A 25355-nucleotide genomic window follows, 5' to 3' on the forward strand; every position below is an offset into this window, starting at 1 on the left:
TTTTATCATTCTTTCTTTTTTTCACTTTTGTTAATAGAAACCCTAACAACTCTTTTTATCAAAATATGCATTATATAATTATCAAAATGCTGTAACATGCTGAACTGTTTACATATAATTGTAGTGTCACACCATTTCTGTTTACATTATGAAAAACAATACAATTAATCATTCAAAACAATGCTTGAACAAAAATTATTGCATTCATGGATTTTGAGACACACAAATAAATGTACAATTCAGTTTGTAAAGATAATCATTCATTAAACTTATTTTTATATAAAACCAGAACGTTTAGTGTCAACAAAAGTTGTAATAATTCTAATCTAATTGGATAAAATAGAAAAATTAGTTATTTTGAGGTTTTACAAACATTATATTTTTGTTAGTATTCATAAGGTAAGTATTATTCATTCACTGCAAATTTGTTAAGATTATAATTATAAATATCAGACAAAATTAACTTGTTCCAATGACATTTCCTACCAAAGGTGTGCTATACAAATATAAAGTGCGGCACTATATTTTCAGCTATAATAATACTGTGGAAACAACAACATCATTCAGTTGGTGGGACTTTTAGGAAACATTACGTTGGTGGGAAGAAGAGATGATAATTGGTCCTTTCTGTTTGATTGTAAAATTCCTATTAACAAATATAATCATTTGAGACACAACACAAAGAAGTTGCTTCTACATTCACCGCCCACATTTTGGTGCCCTGACCAGGACATACAAATATAAAGTGGGCATTATATTTTCAGCTATAATAATACTTGTCGTAAGGCAACATTCAGTTGGTGGGAGGACGAGATATTCGGTGATGTCTGCTTGATTGCAATGTTCCCATTAATAAATATTTTAACTTGAGACAAAACACAAACATTCACTGACCACATTTTGGTGCCGTGACCAGGACACACAGATATAAAGTGTGGGACTATATTTTGTGCTATAACAATACAAATAGAATAAACTTACATCAAATCATAAAAGTAACAATTAATATTTTACAAATCTAATTCTCGTTTTATAGGAGGGATATATTTCAAAGGCATTAGTTTACCTTTTTTGTGTAGGGACTATAAAATTGGAGTGCAAAAAAAATTAAAAATTGGAGTGCAAGGGTTTTAGCAACATTTATCAGATAGAAATATTGAATTTCAAAGGAGTATAATACTTCTGGGCAAATATGGTGGATATTACTTTGCAGGGTAGAGACTATTATGGTAGTTATTGTATAAACTGAGGACTTTAACAAAATGATTTCAATAATTTATTAAATTTCAGGGAGATTATGGTATTATTAATTCAATAAAATTTGTTACTGTTAAGATCTTTTTTTACATACACTACAAACAGCAAACAATCTGGCTATACCTGTAAGATCTTTCATGTATGTTTCTGACTTCAATTCAATTTGATAATATTTATTTAAATACAATGGTGTGCCTTGCTTTAACAGATTAAAAGTCATCATAACTAAACTATTGTAAGCAGTGAGTGACATCATAAGATTTATAATAGATCAATCTGAAAATTCATTAAACATTATACCAAACACATGTATTACAAGCAAATTAATAAAATTTCTAAGAAATCCTACAGAGTGAAGATCAATCTGTATCACATAGGCATAAATTCCATTTTCACAAAAGAAATTCATATTAAAAAAGCCAATCAAAAATGATTATCATGACTGTCGCCATAGCTACAAAAGCAGTTTAATGATGAACACACACATTGCTACACATTCTACATACAGGGAGGGTAAAATAAAATCTTACTCTACGGTCTGACCTCATTGGTCAGCTTTATCATGCACGGTCGAGTCTGTAAAAACACAACATGTAACATATACATATCACATTATATAATGAAACAAAATGGCATAAAGAAAGCCAAAGCAAACATAAATAGTGACAAGTTCTGTTTATAAACATCAATAAATCATTAATTTTCCTTTCTTTTTTTATTCAAGAACACCAGTGTATAGTTTAATTTAAGAAATGACCTTGATTGATATGAATTTAGCCTTGCTTATAAATAAAATTAAAGAAAATTCGTTTATCAACAAGTTTCAATGAAATCAAGGTGTCAATAGTAAAGTGTCTGTGCAGATTGCATGTGCGTATAAATTAAATAATTCTTGAGGGTTTTTTTTGCCGTAATTAAAAATTTATTATTATTGGTGATCATCTGATAATTTGGAAGCTTAAAACCTGAATCTGCATTCATGAAGGAAGCTCCTGTAGTATATTTAGGACAATTTAATCATCACATTTAATTTGTCCCTTTTAAGTCAATTTCATAATGACAATTTGTCCCATTTAGGACAACTTAATCATCACATTTTGTCCCATTTAGGACAATTAAATAATGACAATTTGTCCCATTTAGGACAAATTAATCATGACAATTTGTCCCATTTAGGACAATTTAATTATGACATTTTGTCCTAAACAACTGTGAGTGAGGCTTCACAATTTGAATATCTGCAGTCATTCTATGTTGTTTAGCAACTGTATGTCAAAGACTTCCAGACTTATACTGGATTGCAATGGTTTTCAGTCTCAGAATGACCTTGACCATGACCCCCAAAGGTTGTTATTCTTTGAACACTCAAAATAACAAACCTTGGTTATCCAATCTGAGCAGACAATACTTTTGACTTCTTGATTTTAGTATTTTACAATTTAAATATTTTAAAATAACAACTAGTTGTTGTAAATTGCAAGCATAGCGTGTGCACTCCAAAGATATTAAGGTAAAGGGGTTGTAACTAAATTAAGTTTACAGTGACTTTTAAAGCAACCAATAAAGGATAAACACTACAATATTAAGCTACAGTAACCTACCTTGTGACCTTTCACAATGAGCAAATTAGAACATCCCCACGTAATTAAAGGGAGGTTAATAAAAATTCATATGTATAAATCAAACATTAAAATGGAATGCTAAATACAGCTATCACAATAACTAATAAGTAGTATATATTATATATTTTATAATAGTCATATTCAATGTATATTTACAGTATAATAATTATCAGACAAGTAAATCAGAATTAATTTTTACATGAAATGTAGTTTTTCAATTGCCTGTGTTAACCAATGCAATAGCCTTGAATACTTCTTTAATTCTTTATACAAGAAAACAAGATAATTATAAATCCCACATTGAACAAGGATGGCTAAGCAAAGTACACATTAGTCTTATACAAATCAATTTTACTTTTAGACCGCAAATTGGTGTAAATTAGAAAAAGAAGTGTTATTTAGCATAAACAATGTTTTTAAAATAAAAATTACTAAAAGAACACCAGGCCATATTCCAAATTGGTGTCCCATGAATTAGGCCAAATTGTAAAACATCTTTTTTAATTAGGCCAGATTACATGAAGTTTGTATTTCTTCAATTAGGCTGTTGTCCTTTCTTTAATAATCATACATGCCATTTCTTGCATGTCAGACAGGATTATCTACCGTTTACACCGGTGCTAGAAAACCCTGTCCTACACCCCCCATGTAAGACAAGTCGCGTGCTTTAAATGACGTCGTTGCTGCGCGCCTTTTATGAATGAATTTCGTTCTTAGGATGACGTCACTTAACCGTTATGAATGAAGTTATAAGTTCATACGCTACTATAAGAAAAACAAGAGCTGTCCGTAAGACAGCGCGCTCGACTTTTTTATTGCTTGCCAATAAAAAAAGTTTTTGCAGTAAAAGGCAATACAAGAATCTCTGTATTTTTAAAGTGAACAATGGCCATGAGCATTAAGATATTTAGTGAAGAATTATTTTACTGAATTGTGTGATACCCTTGAACACTGCTTGCCTATAATACAAAACATTGACAGTTAAGGGCCATAATTCAAATAAAATCTTTGACAGAATTACCTTCTCCTGGACATGTTTGGGAATCATGATTGTAAACAAGTATTCCAACTTTCAAATTAATATCTCAAACAGTTCAGTCAAAAAGTGGACTGGTACTAAAAACTTAACCAAGATTCTAAGTCGATAAAAGGCCTTAATTTTTAAAACAAATCCTTGACAGAGTTACCTTCTCTTGCGTACAGATGGGGGTAATGATGTGAAATAGCATTAAAAGTTTCAAAAGCAATATCTCAAAGGGTTAAGGCAATAAGTGGATTTTTACCCATATTCAATGTATTTTCTAAGTCAAAAAGGGGCATAATTCTGTCAAAAACCTTGACAGAGTTATGTCCTCTTGTCTGTTGATGAAGGTCGTGATGGTAAACAAGTATGGTCAGTTTCAAAGCAATACCTCCAATGGTTTTGAAATAAAGTGAGGTGGTACAAAAAACTTAACCAAGCTCAATACACTTTCTAAGTCAAAAAAGGGGCATAATTCTGTCAAAAACCTTGACAGAGTTATGTACTCTTGTCTGTAGATGGAGGTTATGATGGTGAACAAGTATGGTAAGTTTCAAAGCCATACTTGTAATACTTCTGAAATAAAGTGGGGTGGTACGAAAAACTTAACCAAGGTGTGACGCCGACGCCGGGGCGAGTAGGATAGCTCCCCTTTTCATAGAAAAGTCGAGCTAAAAAGTGCATAATGAAAATATCAAGTTTTGTTATTTCTGTTCTGAAAATAATTGGTATGTAATATGCAAGAAAAAGAATCAAACACCGGCTGTCGGTACAGACGGGAATATCTAGCTCTGGGGTTACTGTTTAAGTGGAAACTCGGCAGAGCCTCGTTACCGCCGTAAACAGTTACCCTCGAGCTAGATATTCCGGTCTGTACCGGCAGCCAGTGTAAGATTCTTACAATCCCCCGCTGGGGGACAAAAACCCCGATTTTCGACCATGTCTCCCGATCTCCCGCCGTGGAATCGAAATCCCCTGATTTTCAAAAATTCAACCAACAAAAATTTGGCAATCAAGAAATATATCAACTATGAACTAACGGACATTGTTTCACTAATCTAAATGCATTTGAGTCTACAATGTATTTTACTCTCTTGAAATATTTCTTTCATTTTTTTTTCTTTCTATGTTCAGATACATGTTTGTGCAAAAACCAGTTATAATTTAAAATCCTAGCTGAGTTTTGAACTACAAATTCATATAATAAACAATATTGATTATCCACTGTTCTAAAATTATGAGATCAAATTGTAGAGAATGTGGACATCAATCAATGTCAATAATAAATACATTAATGTAAGGATAGTCTCTTGATATTTTTGCTATGAATATGTCCTTTTTCAAGACACATAAATGTACATGAAATATAGGGCTTGGGTTAATTTTATGCTTCTTTCTTTCTTAACCTTTTCCCTTATATAAGCGTGTTTCGACGGCTTTTTGCCCCCCCCCTTTTTGAGGCCTCAAACAGTGAAAAAATGCCCTATTTAGGCCCCAAACACTGTCTTTTGTTTGAGAAATGTTGTTAAAAAAAGTGACCATTTTTTCGGCGCCGTCCCCCATCCAAATATTACATCAGGGGGTTGCCAGAAGGGGGATGTGCCCCCTTCTGTTTGGGGGGTTTGAAGGGGGGCGGAGTCCCCCTCATCGCCAAGAAAATTTTGGACTTGTGAGAGGCTTAAAATGACCCCAGGTCGATCATAAGGTAACGTGTAATCAACGCTGAAAAGCCTTTGACTCTATCTCAATCCCTTGAGAAGTTGCAGCACTTTGAAATAAATTTTGATGGAAAAAATCGAGGCAAAAAACTGATTTTTGGCAATTTTGAGATGTCCCCTCGTTGCCATGGTAACAGGAAATTTAAGACTGAGCATGTCGTTACAAAGGCAATGGTCCAGTTAACATTTGTGCCAAGTTTGATTAGTATTGAAGCATTTGTCATAGTTTTATAGCAGTTTGAACTTGTAACAGGAGGCTTTTCAGTGAAAATGGCCATTTTTCACAATATGCTCATGGGGGAAAGGGTTAAGGACTGATTTCTGAACAATACAATATTATTTGTATAGATTTTGATCGTGTTAAAACTTTGCAAAGTAATCATCTGATATAGATTTTCTTGAAATGTTTCATGTACATGCAACCATCCCAAAGGGAGAGAATTCTGCAAATCTTATTTTACAGTTACAATACAGAGTTGTCTTACATACCTAAAGATTTCTTATAATTGAATGATAATAAATCTTCCTGTATAAGTGATATTCTTATACATGTATTTAATTGGTAACATAAATGAGACATTTTTTATATCTAATATCAATCTATTGAGCACTTAAAAATCCACAATATCAAATTTGTGCCACTGTGTGTAGAACACAGGCCTGCCTGCACATTCATAAAGTCTGATCCAGCACTTTACAGTAGGCTGTTTTAATTTAATATTTAAGTAGTAAATAACACATGTGGGACTAGCCAAAAAGTTCGGAATTTAGAAGTTTCTGGAATTCAGAAGTTAGGAATTATCTGAAAAAAGTACAATTATTATACAACAACTGTTTTATAGTAAGAAATGATGAAAAATATATAAAGCTGATTTAATTGATATTAAACAGAAGGAGAAATTTCGGGACCCTGAAAAATGTTCGGATTTGAGAAGTTTCCGGATTTTAGAAGTCCGGAATTCAGAAGTTACACTGTAAAGTGAAATGAACAAATAAAGTAATATAAGCTTCTATAAGTTAAGGCACTTCTCATCCACATCAAATATGTCGAAATATACAAAAATATATAGCCTTAATTCCTTTGTAATAGAAAAAAATGTACTGATCAAAATTGTACACTTTATTCAGTCAAAGACTTCACATCAGATGTAAAATGTTGTAAAATAATTATGAATCTTTATGTCTATTTTTGATAAGTGATTGATCTTTTGTTATTTGAATTATATTTCATATTAAAACATGGTTAAATATCTGGAGGTGTGCAGCTTTAATACATCTTTTATTATATAACATTTTTACGAGTTAATGGTGGCTATATCAACATCTCAACAAAAATATTAATTATTACATAGTCAATATGGCATAATTATTTTACAGATTAAGTATTAAGTCTGGTGGATGTATGAATGTATAGATGAGGTTAGAGACAGATCAGATCAGTTTAAGGAGTGCATATTGCACGGACTTACTTCGAAGCCGTGCATGTCTCTCCTCAGCAGCTTTCTTCCATTCAGGTTCAACAGACTTCACCTCTGAAATAACAGAAATAATGTCACAAATATTATAACAGAAGTTATTACAAACATACATGCATCTGTACAGCGAGTATAAAGTACTTTACTTTAATTTTTGCAGTACCTGTATGTGCCAACATATGGAGTGCCGTTACCAGTATTTGCAAACTTATTGAGTGGCACTTGCCAACTTATGGAATGCCTGAGTACCAGGACTTGCCAACTTATGCAGTGCCAGGACCATTACTTGCCAACTTATAGAGTGCCAGTACGAGATTTTGGTTCAGAACTTATAAACATGTTTAATTTCATACCATGTTCAACAGCTTAAAGTAAACATTTTTTTTTTTTTTTTTTTTTTTTTTTTTAAAACAAATTCTTGCAACTTATATTTATCTCTAAAGTCAGTTTCTTGGAACTAGACCAGTACTCAGGTGCCACAATGATCCATGAATTAAACCATTAAACCAATGATCCATGAATTAAACCATTAAACCAATGATCCATGAATTAAACCATTAAACCAATGATCCATGAATTAAAAGGCAGTCACTTTTCACTTTAACACCAGATTTTATTACGTCATACTACTGTCGGTCTCAAATGAGATGCGCGCCGGACCATGTCGTATAAATCAGTGCGCCTATCGTACAAGTAGAGTAAAGACGTTGTTTTTACTCTCTCCGATAAACGAGGTTTATCGACCATTGTCGTAAATTAGTTTTACATTTTTATTTTGTATTTTGTCATTACGTTGTAGTGACTTGAAAGTAAAACTATTTCTTTTTAGTTATTTTACGCTGTAAATAACGTTTTTTGGGTTTTGACTATTTTTGTATTTTTTACCACGTGTTGTGTTTGTGGTAGTGCAAACGCTTTACGGTAGTAATGGCCGAAGTTGAAGTGCGTGAGGCCAACAAGGCTAAAGCAAAGCAGAAATTATCCGATATGAGCGTTTCTGATGGTCACCAGACAAAACCAGTGGATGTGACTTCAGTCAAAAAGCCCTCGAAAGTCCCATCTACAAAGAAAACTTCGACGACGCAGTCGTCAGCCGGTGAGTTAGCTTCGAACTCGTCGAGTTCCGTGTCTGAACAAAATGTGCAGAGTGAAAAATTTCACCAAGAACTGATGGGTATTTTGAACTCTATTAATAAAAATCAGAAAGCCCAAGATACCCGTTTGAAGTCTTTAGAGTCCCAAATGTTATCATTTTGTGAGGAAACTCCAGTTAATTATTATAATGATCATGAAGAGGAAGACCATTTCGGCGATGCTGATTTGGGAGTTACTGATCCAATATGTAGTAATATAGATGAACATCCTTCTGATCAGTCAGTGCAGATTAACAAACAGGGGTCATCCGGGGCTTTTAAAGGTGTTTGTTCCAAGTATGATTTGTTGGAAACCGTCGATGACGAGGTTGACACCGATTTAGCAAATTTGGTTAATAATGTGTTTCGTGAGGGTATTTCTGATGATAAGTTTGCCTTGCTCATGAAAGAGACATCTCGTCCAGAAAATTGTACAGCATTAACGAAAACAAGAGTAAATAGTCTTGTTTGGAACTTATTATCTCCCCATATGCAGACTATTGATGCTAAGATGCAGTCTATACAAGAATCTATCGTTAAAGCTGCTGCCATTGTTACCAAGGTTCTGAATTTGGCTTCAGACAGACTATCTGGATATGAAATTGAATCTGGGACAGATGCTTTAGGTTTATTAGGTCAGGCAAATAAATTAATTAACATAAGAAGAAAAGAGACTCACAAAACTGATCTGAACAAAGAGTATCATTATTTATGTTCTGCCTCTCAGAAATATACAGATTTATTATATGGTGATGATGTGAGCAAGCATGTTAAGGAAATTCAAGACATCAATCGCATGGGTTCAAGAATGAGGGGTAGATATCCTAATGCTCGTGCCAGAGGTCGTTTTCCTTTGAGAGGTGTTTACCGTGGCAGAGTAATGAAGAGGGGCCGTGGTCGTGGAAATGGTGGTGCATTTAGATTTCCAAAAAACTACCAAGAAGACCGCAGCAAGAAATAAATAATGATAAGGTGAGTCAGTTTGAAGCAGGTAGATTGAGATATTTTGTGAAAAATTGGAGAGATATTACCCAAGATCAAAATATTTTAGATATTGTTGAGCATTGCCATCTAGAATATGAGTCAAATTTTGATCCTGATGATTTTTGTTTAAAAAACACAATTAGTAATTCTTTTTCGCTTAAAGAACAAGAAGTTATCGATAATGAAATTGATAAGTTGTTAAAACTGAAAGTTTTAATCGAAGTGAATCATGAAGATGGTGAAATTATCTCTCCAATTTTTACAGTGCCAAAGAAAGATGGCGAAGCCAGAATGATTTTAAATTTAAAAGAATTAAATAAGCAAATTACTTATTATCATTTCAAAATGGACACTTTTGAGTCTGCCATTAAATTAATTAATAAAGGAGATTTTATGGCTTCTGTTGACCTTAAATTGGCATATTATACTGTTCATATTGCACCAGATCATCAAAGGTATCTCAGATTTCTATGGAGAAACAAACTTTACCAATACACTGCTCTTCCAAATGGTATTTCATCAGCCCCTCATTTATTTACTAAACTGATGAAGCCTGTTTACTCAACATTAAGACAGAAAGGTCATGTTAATACAGGTTATATTGATGATTCTTTACTTCTAGGCAGCACTTTTTCACTTTGTCAACACAATATTGACGATACAGTGAGTTTAATGTCCTATCTTGGATTTATTATTCATGATAAGAAATCAGTGCTGGTCCCTACACAAAAGATACGGTTTTTAGGATTTGATATTGACTCTGAAAATATGTTAGTTACTTTACCAGCAGAAAAAGTTGCTGAAATAGTTTCTGAGTGCTTATATATCTGGTCACGAGAAAGTGTTCCTATAAGGAAAGTGGCCAGAGTATTAGGTTTATTAGTTGCAAGTTTTTCTGCAGTTGAGTATGGGCCGTTGCATTATCGGCACATTGAATGGCAGAAAATTGAGCAGTTGAAGATAAATTTTGGTAATTTTGATGCTTTTATGCAGATATCTCTGTCTATGAAATCTGAGTTACTTTGGTGGATTTGTAATTTGCATTCACAAAAGAGACATATTACTCATGATAGTCCTTCTGTTTTTATAACCACCGATGCTTCGTCTCATGGATATGGGGCGGTGAAAGAAAATTTGTCAATTGGTGGTAGATGGACAGAAAAAGAAGCTGATAACCACATAAATTATTTAGAAACTTTGGCTATTTATTATGCATTGAAAGCATTTTGTAAAGACATGAGAAATGCTCACATCAGAATTCAAACTGACAATACTTGTGCAATGTCTTACATAAATGCAATGGGTGGAATTAAGTCTATGTTATGTAATGATCTTGCAAAGCAAATTTGGTTGTGGTGTATAGATAGAAGTATTTGGTTGTCAGCCTCTTATATTTCAGGAAGAACTAATGTAGCTGATATTTGTTCTCGTAAATTTAATGAAAATGTAGAGTGGATGCTAGATAGAACAATTTTTCTGAAATTGATTGATCGATGGGGTACTCCTACTATTAATTTATTTGCGTCGAGGCTTAACAAACAAATAGATAAATTTGTATCTTGGTACCCAGATCCAGAGGCCAAATATGTCAATGCTTTTTCTTTAAATTGGTCATCTGAATATTCATATATTTATCCACCTTTCAGTTTGATCACGAGATGTCTACAGAAAATTCGCCTAGACAAGGCAACATGTTTGATTGTTTGTCCTCGATGGACCACTCAGAATTGGTGGACTCCTTTAATGAATCTTTTGATAGACTTTCCAGTTATTCTTCCACGCAAGAAAAAATTACTAATTCTCCCAGGAACAGACAAGACTCATGTTTTAAGCGACAAAATAGTGCTAATAGCATGCAAGTTATCAGGAGTTCTCTCTCTTCAAGAAAACTTCCATCAAAAACTGTTGACATTATCTTATCCTCATGGAGACATAGAACACAAAAACAGTATAACTCAACAGTCAAAAAGTGGTTTCAGTTCTGTAATGAGAGGAAAATTAGTACCATTTGTTCTTCTGTAAATTATGTTTTAGAGTTTTTAACTCAACTTTTTGAATCTGGCATTGGTTAAAGTGGAATTAATACTGCCCGTAGCTCACTTTCAGCGATTGGCATTCTTGTGGATGGATTTGCAGCAGGATCTCATCCGTTGGTCATAAGATTCATGAAAGGTGTTTACAATTTGAGGCCATCTGTACCTCGTTATAAAGAAACATGGGATGTTTCAGTGGTTTTAAAATATTTAAGGTCTTTATCGCCAGTGAAAAGTTTATCACTGAAGTTATTAACTTTGAAATTAGTAATGCTTATTGCATTAACACTTGCTTGTAGGACTCAGGCAATTCATCTTCTTGATATAAGAAATATGAAGAAGCAGAAGGATTCTGTTATTTTATTGTACAGTGATGTTTTAAAACATTCTCAACCAGGTTCTGATAATGCACAGGCAGTGTTAAGGTCATATCCGCCTGACAGGCGTCTTTGTGTAACTTTTGCCTTGAAGGAATACTTAAATCGCACACAGTCTATTCGTGGAAACATAACAGCTCTTTTTATTAGTTATATTAAACCATATCATAATGTGTCAAGGGATACAGTCAGTAGATGGCTTAAGACAGTCTTATGTGCTTCAGGAATTGACACTAATATTTTTAAGCCACATAGTATTCGAGGGGCAGTAACATCTAGAGCAAAAGCAAGGAATGTCCCTATAGAACATATTTTGTCAATTGCTGGATGGTCTAATACAAAGACTTTCGGTCAATTTTATGATAAATCTATACACATCAATGAAGACAAGGGTAGTTTCGCAAGGGCAGTACTTCAAGAATAAATTTAGATGAAACAGTATACAGAATTTTAATTACAGTTATCAGGTATTTTGATTTATTTTAATATTATGGTATAAGTATTATGCCTACTTCGTATTGCTTAATGCCCTTAACAGCTTTGAAGTCTCATTTGAGACCGACAGTAGTATGACGTAATAAAATCCCCAAACTAAACGAGACTTACCTTGGTAAAGTTGAAGTTTGGTTGAGATTTTATTCAGTCATACTGCTACTGGAGGGAATCAAATCCCACCCATTCATATGGATTCCCTTCCCTTTTTTGATCTGTTGTGAATAGGTCGATATGTTAATGAGTATTTTAATTTTTTGTTAAGTGCATTAATTTTTTTCGCTTTAAAGACTGATTTATACGACATGGTCCGGCGCGTATCTCATTTGATTCCCTCCAGTAGCAGTATGACTGAATAAAATCTCAACCAAACTTCAACTTTACCACGGTAAGTCTCGTTTAGTTTGGGGATTATAAGTTATCTAACTGGCTATTATGATAAGTTTTTATTATGTATTACCTATTTAACTATGCTAAATTTGTATTAAGAATATGCTGTGAATAAAGAAAAACCAATTATAATCTGACATAAGGAAATTTCTAAAAATACACCCTTCGACATTATTTGAAATTTAAATCTTTGCTAAGCAACAGAAAGGAAGTTTCATTTTAATTTTACAAACCATCAACCTGTACACTTATAAATATACAATGACAAACATGTTTTGATTAAACTGTAAACTTGAATGCACACACACCCAAAAAATGTACTATCTACATTAGCACACATTGATTAATACAATCTAAGACCTAGGACTTTAACCATGTCTATACATACAAAACATTCTGATTTCAATTTTAAAGTTAAAACATTATCACACACATGTCAAGTGGCTACCCTATAGATCACCCCAATGTTTTTTTCAGAAAAACATATGTGAAAAATTATTAAGTCAAATGAATATTATAGCAAAATAAACATTTTAAAATCAAAATCAGTATTATATCATCTTGTTTATCATTCTGTGACTCAGTGAATTATAAAGATAACACAGGTATTGTATAATAGTTAAATGCCAAGTCAGTGCAATAAATTGCTGTAACATTTTAGCAACAAAATTAGTGAATGGAACAATATAATTTAATAGTCAATTAAAGTGAAAGAAATGAATTTCGTCATATAGCTGCTAAGACATTATGTATAAACCTGTAATTACAAATATTGCCAGAAAGGTGTTTACTTTCCAAGTTCATTCCTGAGAAAGACAACCTGGCTACCATATTGTAAGTGACTGACGTGAACTAACTGGGCCTTAAGTCAGCGAATATTTCAGTATCAATTAACATTTACATACATAACTAAATTTCATGAAAGTTAACATGTTATAAAATGGTTTGTTAGCATCTTTCCTACAAAAACTTTTTCTTTGAAAAAAGAAAAAGAAAAAAAAAAAAACAATCATAAAATATCATTAACATAAGTAACACAACCACAGATAAACATTGCCTTTTTCCAAATCTATACAAGTTAACATGTAACGTCAACAGAAATACTGGATCTAACCTAAACAAGTATAACAAATAACAGGGTACATGACTATTCCAATAGTCACACTGCAACTGATCTAAACAAATTATTGCCAAATAACAGTAAAACAATAACACTTGAACAAATCTTACATCTCAACCTTTAGTTTACCAAATGTCTGTTTCTGAAGAATTAAAAATGTTATATGATACAAAGCAGTGAAATTGGATATCTGAATATGTCAACATCTTTTCTAAGACTTTCATTCTTGAACTAACCCTTAGTCTTCTGGCAGCAACTGAAATCTACTGGTAACCATGTGGCCAGTGCCGAACATGATCAGCCGACACATCTGTGCCAACCAATCACAGTCTGAACTGTTTGCTTTTTGGTCAATACAGTCATGTACATGTTTTGAAATTTTCCCTAAAAATGACTGTTTACCATATTTCCATATAAGAACATTAGGGGAATTAAGATTTAACCTTTACCAAGCTAAACTTATGATATAGACTTTGTCATGATTTGAGTAAGCTGATTTGCCAGGCTATTTATACAGGTACTTGTGAATCACATGTTTGATCCAAGCTCCATAAGGCTTTCAGGATGTGCTTTCAATACTCAACATCAGTCTGGTATACTTGTTTTTTTATTATTTTAGTTCCTACAAATTTATTTTAATTTGATTGTGTTGGAAGCTTTAAGGTTATTGAAATACTCTCAAATCCATTCCTGGAACCAACCAGTACTAAGCAATGAATGTAAAGTTTCTTGCTCAAGGAAACAATGGCTTGCCCCTGACAGGGTTTGAACCATCACGGTCAGCAATCCTTAGATTTGTTAAGCGCTTGGCCACTCCTTTTTTCAATTTTGTCATATACATGTATACTGTATATCGACTGGAAAGGAAAAATAACATATACATTTAGTCGCTTTCATGACTACTGGATTCAAAATTAATAGATCACCTGAGGTCACCATTTGACACTTTTATACTATTTTGGCCTGGCGCCAAGTCCAGGATTCGTACTCTCAGTGCCTGAAAGGGTGGATGAACCCTAAATAAACTTAGAACACACGCACGCCATGCATTAACTTACAATACTGGTGGGATATACATGTAAATATAATCTTTAATAGTTGATGGCATTCAACTGGTGAACACAATTTAACAAGGTTTATAAAAGTTATAGTACGGTTTTGGTGAAATGGTACAATGTGCTATTATATTGAACATGGCAGGAAAATTCAACATGGAACGCAATGTGAATGTGACAACTAGGAAACTTGTATTGACAAAGGGGGATTATTGATGGGATTATAACATTATCATTATATCTTGACATGTTAACATGTGTGTATAAATTACATAATGTATTGGTCCTACCTTCAGATGATTCTTTAAAACAGAAATAATTCAAAATATGATCATATTTTATAAGAAAAACATCAAACTTTTTTGGCTTTATTACTGACAGAACAGTAACAAAAAAAATAAAAACTTGTCCAAACTTAAAAAAATGTAAAATTAAATCATGCTTTATCAGTATGTATCTAATGAACTGTATTTGTTTTTGTAATATCACTGTGACATGTAAATTTAATTTCATTATTTCCTTATTTTAGATTAAGGCTATGAGTAAAGAATAGAGCTTAGAAAATAAGTTGGGTTTGACTGTTATATTATTCGGGCAGTCAATACCACCTTATCAAACTGCCTGGAAATAAGCTGTTTATTTGCCTACATGTACTTCTCTGCACATAACTCATTTGAAACAGAAGGGGATAAATAACACCAGTTATTTTAAAATCAACGGTATCTAAGTAGAAAAACATCACAACAGTTCATCGCACAGGGCTAAGAAACAGTTACATCAAGAATAGCTCTTATTATTTTGTTTGTTTTGATTGGGTTTTACATCACCCAGACACAGTAAAGGTCATATGGCGACATTCAAGCTTTACTAGTGGAGGAAGATCTCAGGTGCCCTTCCGTGCATTTTTTCAGGCACTAAAGGGCACATGAGTAGAACTGCTGACCTTCCTTAAGCTAGCTGGATAGCTTCATCACATGAAAGAATCTGTCGGGATTCAAAAAGAATAGCTCTATAATTTATGATCCTATAATCATGAAAAATTTTCATTAATCAAAAATTTATTTTTGTAATTAATTTTACCTTTAGGCTGAGGTGTGTTTCTTGTTTTACGGAGTTGTATCCCTTTTTTCCATTCCGGTTCTGCAGATGTTTCTGTCTTTGGTATTTCCTTGAAAATATTTTGAATAAAAAATTTAACACAAAAAGAACAAGACAAAATCACAATTACACAATGTTAACAAATTTCTAGAATTTAGATTTTTTTTATTAAGAGTTTTGCATAAATAAGCAAACTGTAATGTATTGATGGCTCTGTCTTGTAAATCAATTAATTAATTATAATAATGATCAATTGATAAGCAATTACTTCAGGTGTTTTTTCCTTTCTGCTCTGGCGCCGCTGAGCCAGTTCCCTTTTCCATGCAGGTACCTCACCGGAGCCGCTGAGGGAAGGCAAGGATTTGGCTGGTCCTAGGACACCTGGTGTAGGCACAGATGGGGATCGCGTTTGTCTCATCCAGCTGGGAGTGTAGTTGTTATGGCTTTCTTTCACTATATAAAATATAAAGTAACAAACATTCTTTCCAGCATTTGAAATGACCAATAATTTTACATCTTTATATATCTTGATGAAGAAGCAGATGGGTTCCTAACCAGTAGATCTTAATTAAAATATTGTTCATATTAATCCAGGTGTTGACATGTGGTTTCTTTGCATTCTTCTTTTTCTACCAATTTTAAGAAAATTAACATAAGACAAGCATATTAAATAACCAATGATTTTAATATCTTGTTAAAATAAAAGTATGCAAATTTTACCTGTGGATGCAGGAGTTGACCTCTTTTCATGCTCACTCTCTGAACTCATTGAAGAGTTTCTGGACCGTGGTGTGGACACCTGTTTACTTGAGTCATCATTATGGCTTAAATCTGAATGGCTACTAGTAGTTGACTGGCCATTACTGGAGTCTTGTAATGGCTGACCGCGTGTTTTTCTAAGAACCGGCTTCTCAAGCCATGAGGGCGTTTCTTTGTCTATACTGTTATGACTATTTTCTGTGATATAAATAAAATAAGATACAAATGAGTTTTAGTTTCATTGGTATGCTGCCTTATAAGTACAAAATTAGAAAATGTTTGTATGACATGGATGCAGACACATATAAAGGGACAGCCTAATAAAACATGAGTGTAAAGTTGTGTAAATAAGCAAAGCTTAATAATTTTTTTTAATTATGATGTAATGTTACCATTATTTTCTAGGCTTCATCAGTTACTACAGTTAAAACTCGTTTGCTCGAACTCGGATTGCTCGAATACCTTTATTTTATAACAAGCATTTATTTTAGTAAATGACTACAAAACAGATGTTGCTGAAAATTTTTTTTTTTTTTTTATATCTTATCAATTCATTGTTTAAAATAAAATTCATCCCATAATAAACATATAAATATATTTTGAACATTGTTCACAGTTTGGAAAATGATCGCCCAATCGAACTCAACCAATTACAATATGCATGAATATAGATTAACACTGTGTATGTTAATATGTTTTCAATAGGCTAATTATTCTTATATGACGTATTAACAAAGAGATGTACTAACAAACAATTATATCTAAGTATTTATCATTTGAGCGATGTTAGCTGGAAAACCTTTAAGTTTATGTTCTAATTGTAATAATAGTTCAACCTCGGTTGGCTCGAACTACCAATCCCTCGAACAAATTTGCACAGGCCCTCTGGGTTTGAGCAAACGAAGATCGACTGTATATCAAACTATATCTTGAAATTTACTATGTTATGTAAACAAAAGCTTATCATAAAAACACATACTTCAATACTGAACATAATTTAGAGAATAAAAAGTAAACTCTTTCTTTTTTTTTAGCAACACTGAGAAACATGGTATGTACGTGAAAAGTAACTACCAATATGTGGATGTTATAATAAAACTTTCACTGTACTATTACATGTTTAAGATTGAATTATGATTTAACCATTGCTGGTCAACAGAAGTGGATGGAAGCTTGCATTAATACCGCTAATGTGCATGAACAAACTAATACAAACCAAGTCTTAAAACATTATACCAATTTTGCCATTTTGAGCATTCATTAGGTATTGCTTTTTCTCTATTTTATGATTGCATTGAATTAACATTTGATGAATTGAGAAGTGTAGTACATGTACTGTGTTTTAAAGCTGATATTTCAACGAAAGTGTATCAAAAATTGAGTAAAATTGTATACTAAAAATTTATATAAAATATATGACCAGTTTTATGCTTATACAACAAATGCATGTTTTCATGAACATTTTAATTCAATATGTAAATGTAATGTGGTGCCAATCTTCAATTGCTTGTCCTATTCATATTATGTCCTGTTGCACTGTAAGCATTTCAGAAATAAATAAAGTACATTTGATATTCACCTTTAGTATGAACTGCACCTAGCACCTTGGAATGTTTATTAGCAGCTTGCTGGAGCCATTCTGGCTTCTCTGATAATTTAGGCGATTCTTTCCTTTCCCTTTCTGTTTTCCTTAATGCAGGTTTATCAAACATTCCTTTTGGTTCATTTAAATCCTTTACTTCCTTTTCAGGTGATGGGGTTGTTTTCTTTAAAGATGGCTTCTCAAACACACCAGTTGAGGAGGAATCTGTTTGTTTGTCCACTGAAGGTCTGCTTGTACTTCTAAGAGGTGGTTTATCGAATGTATGTACAGGTTCTGAATGATCAGTAACAGAATCTGCTCTAGGTAGTTTATTTGTAGTTCTTAACGCTGGTTTTTCAAATGTTTTAGTATGCGTCTCTTCCTTCACATTATCAATGTCATTTTCAATTTTTCTTCCAGTATTTCTTAAACTAGGTTTTTCGAATACATGTTTATCACTATCAGTTTCTTTTATATTGTTAGTTTCTTGTTTCTGCACACTCCTGAGGTTGGTTTGTTCAAAAATATCATTGTCTTTATCATCTGTAAACTTTTGTTCAAGTTTTGGTTTTGGTGTACTTCTCAACTGCGGCTTTTCAAACACTCCTTCAACAAATGAAATAAAATTTTCAATTTTCAAACATGTAATGAAAGCGATCATTAAACCTTAAATTTCCATCTTTGATACCTCCAAAAAATGATCATGGCCATGTTTCAATAAAGGGGAATCAACTTTATAAAAAATAATAATAAACAGACTAATTCATCACAAATGGCACTCTAAATAAGAAATGAAACGAAAAATGAATTCACGACATTTAAAAAAAACTATATATTTTCTAAATGTTTTTTTTTGAATTCCATTTAAATATACACATGCTGTCTATAGCCCAATGCCGGACCCGCTTGCCTTTGATTTCTCCATATTAAAAGTGATATGTGACATAAATGCAAAATAGATTATACCTATATCCATATTCTCTTCTGGAGATTTTTCTCTACGGGGCTTAGGTGTGCTGCGGAGAGCTGGCTTCTGAAACGTTATGTCCCTTTCTTGGCTGACATCTTTTGTCACCGTCTCTGGTTTGTTCGAGGATCTTAGTCCAGCTCTACTGAACGCAGGCTTTTTGTCTTGGTCTGGTGATGGACTTTTCTCGACTGGTTTCACTGATCTTAGTGCTGGCTTCTCGAACACAGCAGGTTTAGACTCTACGGTTGGCCGGTCTGAAACATCACTCGGAGATCTTTTTGGCTTGGCTGGACTTGGACTAAATGATGGAAGAACAAAAGCACCAGGGGGTGGCTTTGATGATCGCTTTACTTCCTTGGTATCCATGGCATTGTCATCATTATCAGCTTCCATTGATGACTTTCTTTGAGATGGAGGCTAGTGAAAATACATAAAATAACGTATAAAGTTGAGTTATACCTTCAATATTAAAAGATATACAATTAAATGTTTGGAGCTTTGAATTGTTATTATATGGTTCCTACGTGGATACATTATCAAATGTATACATAACATAATCTAAGTTCAACAATAAAAAAATTACATCAAACATACTGATATTACACAGGGAATACAGCAATTTTAAAATAATCTATAGTATATAGCCTCAACTAATAATTCCACATAGATTGAGCAAACTCCGAACTTTAAAGAGAATCTAAATATCCCTTCAATTCATTTTCAATATTAAATTTGTCAGAAAAATCTTGACATTAGTTTCCAACATAATGAAACGACAATTTAAAATGTTGATACATACTTGCAGTCACAATTAATGAATCTCTTTATGCTTGATTTGATGTTATTTTGTATATTAAGGTAGTCTTACTAAAATGCTTTCCCGCCAAAAAAATCTAACATCGGCCAATATCGCGGTTATTTCGGGAACAGTATTCTTAAACAAGAGGGCCATGATGGCCCTAGATCGCTCACCTGAATTATCAAACTCATCCAAACAATTACCTAGACAAGCATTCTGACCAAGTCTCATGACAGGTGAGTCAAAAATGTGACCACTACAGTGTTAACAAGGATTATCCATATTTGAGCAGTGCGACCTAGTTTTTTACCCAGGTGACACATATTCAAACTTGACCTAGAAATCATCAAAACAAACTTTCAGACCAATTTCCAGGATACTTGGATCAAAACAGTAGCAACTAGAGTGTTAACAAGATTTTTCTATTTTTAGCTCCGGTGACCTAGTTTCACATGCGATTTCGAACTCATCCAAGCAATTACCTAGACAAGCATTCTGACCAAGTTTGATGATAATGGAGTCGAAAATGTGACCACTAGAATGTTAACAAGGTTTTTCCATATTTGGGCGGTTGTGACCTAGTTTTTCATCCAAGATGACCCATGTTCGATCTTGACTTAGAAATCATCAAAACAAACTTTCAGACCAATTAACAGAATATTTGGATCACAACAGTAGCCACTAGAGTGTTAACAATATTTTTTCTATTTTTAGCTCCTGTGACCTAGTTTTTCATCCGAGATGTCCCATGTTCGATTTATTCCCAGCAATGACCTAGACAAGTTTCCTGACCAAGTTTGATGACAATTGAGTCAAAATTGTGACCACTAGAGTGTTAACAAGGTTTTTCTATTTTTAGCTCCTGTTACCTAGTTTTTCATCCGAGATGACCCATGTTCGAACTCATCCGAGTTATTACCTAGACAAGCATCTTGATCAAGTTTGATGATGATTGATGCAAAAATGTGACCGCTAAAGTATTAACAAGGTTTTTCTATTTTTAGCTCCGGTGACCTACTTTTTCATCCGAGATGACCCATGTTCGAACTCATCCAAGCTATCAACTAGATAAGCATCCTGACCAAGTTTGATGATGATTGATGCAAAAATGTGACCGCTAGAGTGTTAACAAGGTTTTTCTATTTATAGCTCCGGTGACCTAGTTTTTCATCCGAGATGACCCATATTCGAACTCATCCGAGCTATTATCTAAACAAGCATCCTGACAAAGTTTGATGATGATTGGGTCAAAAATGTGACCACTAGAGTGGTCACAAGGTTTTTCTATTTTTAGCTCCTGTGACCTAGTTTTTCATCAGAGATGACCCATGTTCGAACTCATCCAAGCAATTGACTAGACAACCATTCTGACCAAGTTTGATGATGATTGGTTCAAAAATGTGACCACTAGAGTGTTCACAAGGTTTTTCTATTTATAGCTCCTGTGACCTACTTTTTCATCCGAGATGACCCATGTTCGAACTCAGCCGAGCTATCACCTAGACAAACATCCTGACCAAGTTTGATGAAGATTGGGTCAAAAATGTGACCTCTAGAGTGTTCACAAGGTTTTTCTATTTTTAGCTCTTGTGACCTAGTTTTTCATCTGAGATGACCCATGTTCGAACTCATCCGAGCTTTCAACTAGATAAGCATCCTGACCAAGTTTGATGATGATTGAGGCAAAAATGCGACCGCTAGAGTGTTCACAAGCAAATGTGGACGGCCGGACGGACGACGGACATTCATCGATCCTAAAAGCTCACCCTGAGCAAGCTCAGGTGAGCTAAAAATCTTAAGTATTTGATCATTTACAATCACTCATCCTTAATCAAATTTTTACAAAATTCAGGTTATAAAAGATTAAAAATTATCAAATACCGAAGATTATGAAAAAAATAACATTTCAGAAATGACCGATTTATTACGATACTGGCTGATGTTCGAAATATTTTGGCATGAAAGCATTACAGTAGGACTACCTTAAAATAAAAACTTACCCTTCTAGCCATGCCAGGCAGAGGCAACATGACAGCAGGGCTCGGTTTTTTGGCAGGGGGAGATAAATCATACCCATCATCATCGTTGTCATCATCATCGTCGTCGTTACCATTGGTCATTGATACAGGCTTGGAATCTGAAATGTGTATTAAATTTATTAAAAAACTGCTTGTTTTGTTTTCATGCCAATTTCAACACATTTTTGGTCATATCACAGTGGCCAGGCCACCAAACTGATTTCCTATTATAACTATCTAGTAATTCCAACATATCTGGAGTGGCACCAACTTTTTTTTCTAAATTTTAGATTAAAATATTGTCAACAGTTACTCTATTGTGAATGGTAGTGCACTCTAAAGCTAAACGAATGTTAAAAGTTTGTTTGTACTGAAAGGCTAAGAGAGGGACAAACCAACATTTGCATAGTTCCAGATAACATCTGATCTATAACGTAACAATTATGACACAACTGTTATGTTCAATTATCATTTCTCACCTGTTGAATCCTGGAAGATGGCATCATCACCACTAGATAGTAGAGATTTACGAGACTTTCTCGATGGTTTCCTTCTTAGTGCCAGCGAGCCTTTCTTACCTAGAGCAGATTTATGCTTGTTCACATCAACGTCTAGATGGTTTGTGTCCTGTTATACAGTCAACAAGTTAGTATTCAAAGAGTTATTTATATGTGTTAAAGACACAAAAGATAAGACATATAATTATAAGCTTTCATAGTTTCCAGTCGTTTACATGCTATGTAAATGTTTATTAATAACATAATTATATTTGAACTATTATTTAACAATGTTTATTAATAAATTATGTTTAAACTATAAACCTATTTCAGGATCTACCTTTATGTATAGGCTAAAATTTGTTAGTATGTATTTACAAAATTAAATTAGTCAGACACGGCACAACAAGGCGACCAATTTAATTTTTTAAATAGGCACTAATAAACTTTAACCTGCTTAGTGTTTTAAATTTAAGTTATATAAACAGTCCATTTTCAAGACTGATTAACAGTTAGCCGATTTACTCAAGTAAAGTTTTTACGATTCATTTGAAATACTGTAATCCTATTGGACAAAAAATAATTTCAAACACTAAATGGAATTGTTTGGTAGATTGACAAAGGATACCAAAGTTATTATTAGAAATCTTATATAAAATATTGCTTAATTTAAATTTCTAATGAATTCAGATGCTGTTGTAATAATTAAGTTATTAATATATTGTAATTCTTATTCCATATCTCAACTATATTGTTCATTTGATTGTATATTCTTTATTTTTCTCAAGTTGCAATCATTTTGAATAATTAAATGTTGGAGATCAAAAACAAACTTTAATAAGGTACTTCTCTATTTGCAGAAAAAATGAAAACCCTGTGACAGCATCATACAGTAAATTAACATAAACTATCTTATTATTTGAACATTTATAAAACAATTTACTTCTATGGCTTCCAGGTCAACATCATCACCATCAGCATAATCTGCCACATATTCTTTCTTAGGTCTCATCACCACATCATTTTCATTGAACGAAGCATCATCCCGATCTATCCACTCCTATAACAAGACAAAAATACCTTTAAAACCTGCAGTTCTTGTGTAACAATATTGTTCTATTTTGAGTTTGTAATTGTCCATTGTTAAGTAAGTGCCATCTTGTGCCTGAAATAATGCACAAAGGCACATCCGAGGTCTTTTTCCACCAGTAAAACTAGAAGTCACTTTATGACCTAAACAAAGTCAGTGTGACACATTCAACATACAAAACAAACATGAGAGAACTCAATCAGTCAATGTCCTTTGTGAGATACAAAACCACAACAATATGTGTCAATTAAGTCAGCAATGTTATTTTTCAGCACTCGAACAACAGCTCAAAAAGAATAGATTTCTACTTTAGCAGATACTATACATGAATAGTACATGCAAAGTTTAATTATTCAAATGTATTAATTTGTGACATCTGTGTATACTATTTTCTCTTAGCATTGCATGGTATGCCAACAACAATGTTGAGAACTTACCTCTTTATCATCTGGTGTAATGACCTTGACATCTGGTGTAGTGACCTTGACCTCTGGTGACCCAGTACTTCTGTCCATCGGTGTGCTACTTAGCAGATCTAGGTCTAATGGCTTATTTGGTGTGCTGAATTTGTTTGAAGTCTGCTGCTGGTTAGAATCTCTATGGCTTTTATCTGGGGTCTCTAAAAGTGACTGAAAAATACATCAACAATATTGCATGTTAAATAAACACATAAATACATTGTAATATAATCATTAAGAACTATTTTTTGGTTAGGTTTAAGGCACACTGCTGGAGGAATATTTCAGATGCTCTCCCGAGCATTATCTCAGGCTTACAACCCGAGTAGAATCACCAATGTTATGTAAATTAACTTGACAGCTCCCAGTCACATGAAAGTATTCAAAGGCTCTGATGGAATTCAAACCCACAGCAGTGAGGGGCACTTAGTTTGTAGTCAACAACTTTAACCACTCTGCCACAGAATGCACTTACACAAAAAGATCAAAATCATGTGAACAAAATAAAACATGGCTAGTTGTGTAAAACCATCACTTATTGAATTACTCCGCACAGGATCCCCCTTAAAACAGTGAAGATTTAAATATTTCATTTGCATGTTTAAAGTGTATAAAGCTGTATAATCTGCTGCAAAAAGTTATTGTTTAAATTTCTAAAAAGAATACTTTCAAAATGCTTGTATGAAAAAAAAAAAAAAAAAAAAGCATTTTGTTAGAATATTGCCTTAAAAGTAAGTGGCATTAAATTAAAGCATGAAATCATTTCTCCTACTAAAATTTACAACACAATATTTTATTCCAGATTTTTTTTTTATTTTGTTTGTTAAATAAGAGAGGCTTTTCATGTCACAACTTTTCTAAGAATTGACAATTTTGGAAGCAATATATCATTTCTGATGATAAATTTTGTAAAACTATTTCAAAGGACATAGCTTTATGGTAAATAGCTTAATACCCTTTAATACTAGCTTGAAATTCATTCAAAATACATTTCAATAGTTCAACATTTTAAAAAATTACTTTGAATTAATTAAAAGGCTGGATAAAAAATCTTTAAAAAGTGCTAAATCATCAAAAATGCAATAACAAAAACAAGCATAATTATTTTATCTATAGATAATTGCATGCAATTGTATCATTCTATAAAATACAAATTCAAGCAAATTTTATAATGCAAGATGCAGACCATTGTAAAAACAGTATAATCAATTAATAAATCATGGCAAATTATTATCTTAAAATTCTTAACTATAATGATATAATTTCTTATTTTTATCCTCTAAAATGCACGATTGCAAAAAAAAATAAATAAAAAAATAGTATTAGAATACCATTCTGCTACAAGAATATCTATACACTGTAATATACATGTCACACCCAAAAACATTGAATAAAATATTAAGAAAT

At 33.0% G+C, this 25355-nt stretch overlaps 1 protein-coding gene across 2 annotated transcripts; it reads right to left on the minus strand.

Annotated features, from left to right (window-relative positions):
- Window positions 1–1139: 1139 nt before the first annotated feature.
- LOC132750041 (neurofilament heavy polypeptide-like) lies at window positions 1140–24074 on the minus strand (the record flags this gene model as incomplete). 2 transcript variants are annotated; one of them, XM_060739984.1, is given in 12 exon segments in its annotated part: window positions 1140–1833; window positions 7088–7150; window positions 14968–14979; window positions 15758–15845; window positions 16044–16228; window positions 16496–16732; window positions 18114–18722; window positions 19083–19503; window positions 21886–22022; window positions 22383–22530; window positions 23344–23460; window positions 23928–24074. In XM_060739984.1, coding segments are annotated over 12 exon segments (2196 nt in total), but the record flags the coding sequence as incomplete, so codon positions are not given.
- Between the last annotated feature and the right edge of the window lie 1281 nt (window positions 24075–25355).

Source organism: Ruditapes philippinarum, unplaced genomic scaffold, assembly GCF_026571515.1.
Source record: "Ruditapes philippinarum isolate M1 unplaced genomic scaffold, ASM2657151v2 ctg2581_1_1_1_1, whole genome shotgun sequence".
Lineage (NCBI taxonomy): Eukaryota > Metazoa > Mollusca > Bivalvia > Venerida > Veneridae > Ruditapes > Ruditapes philippinarum.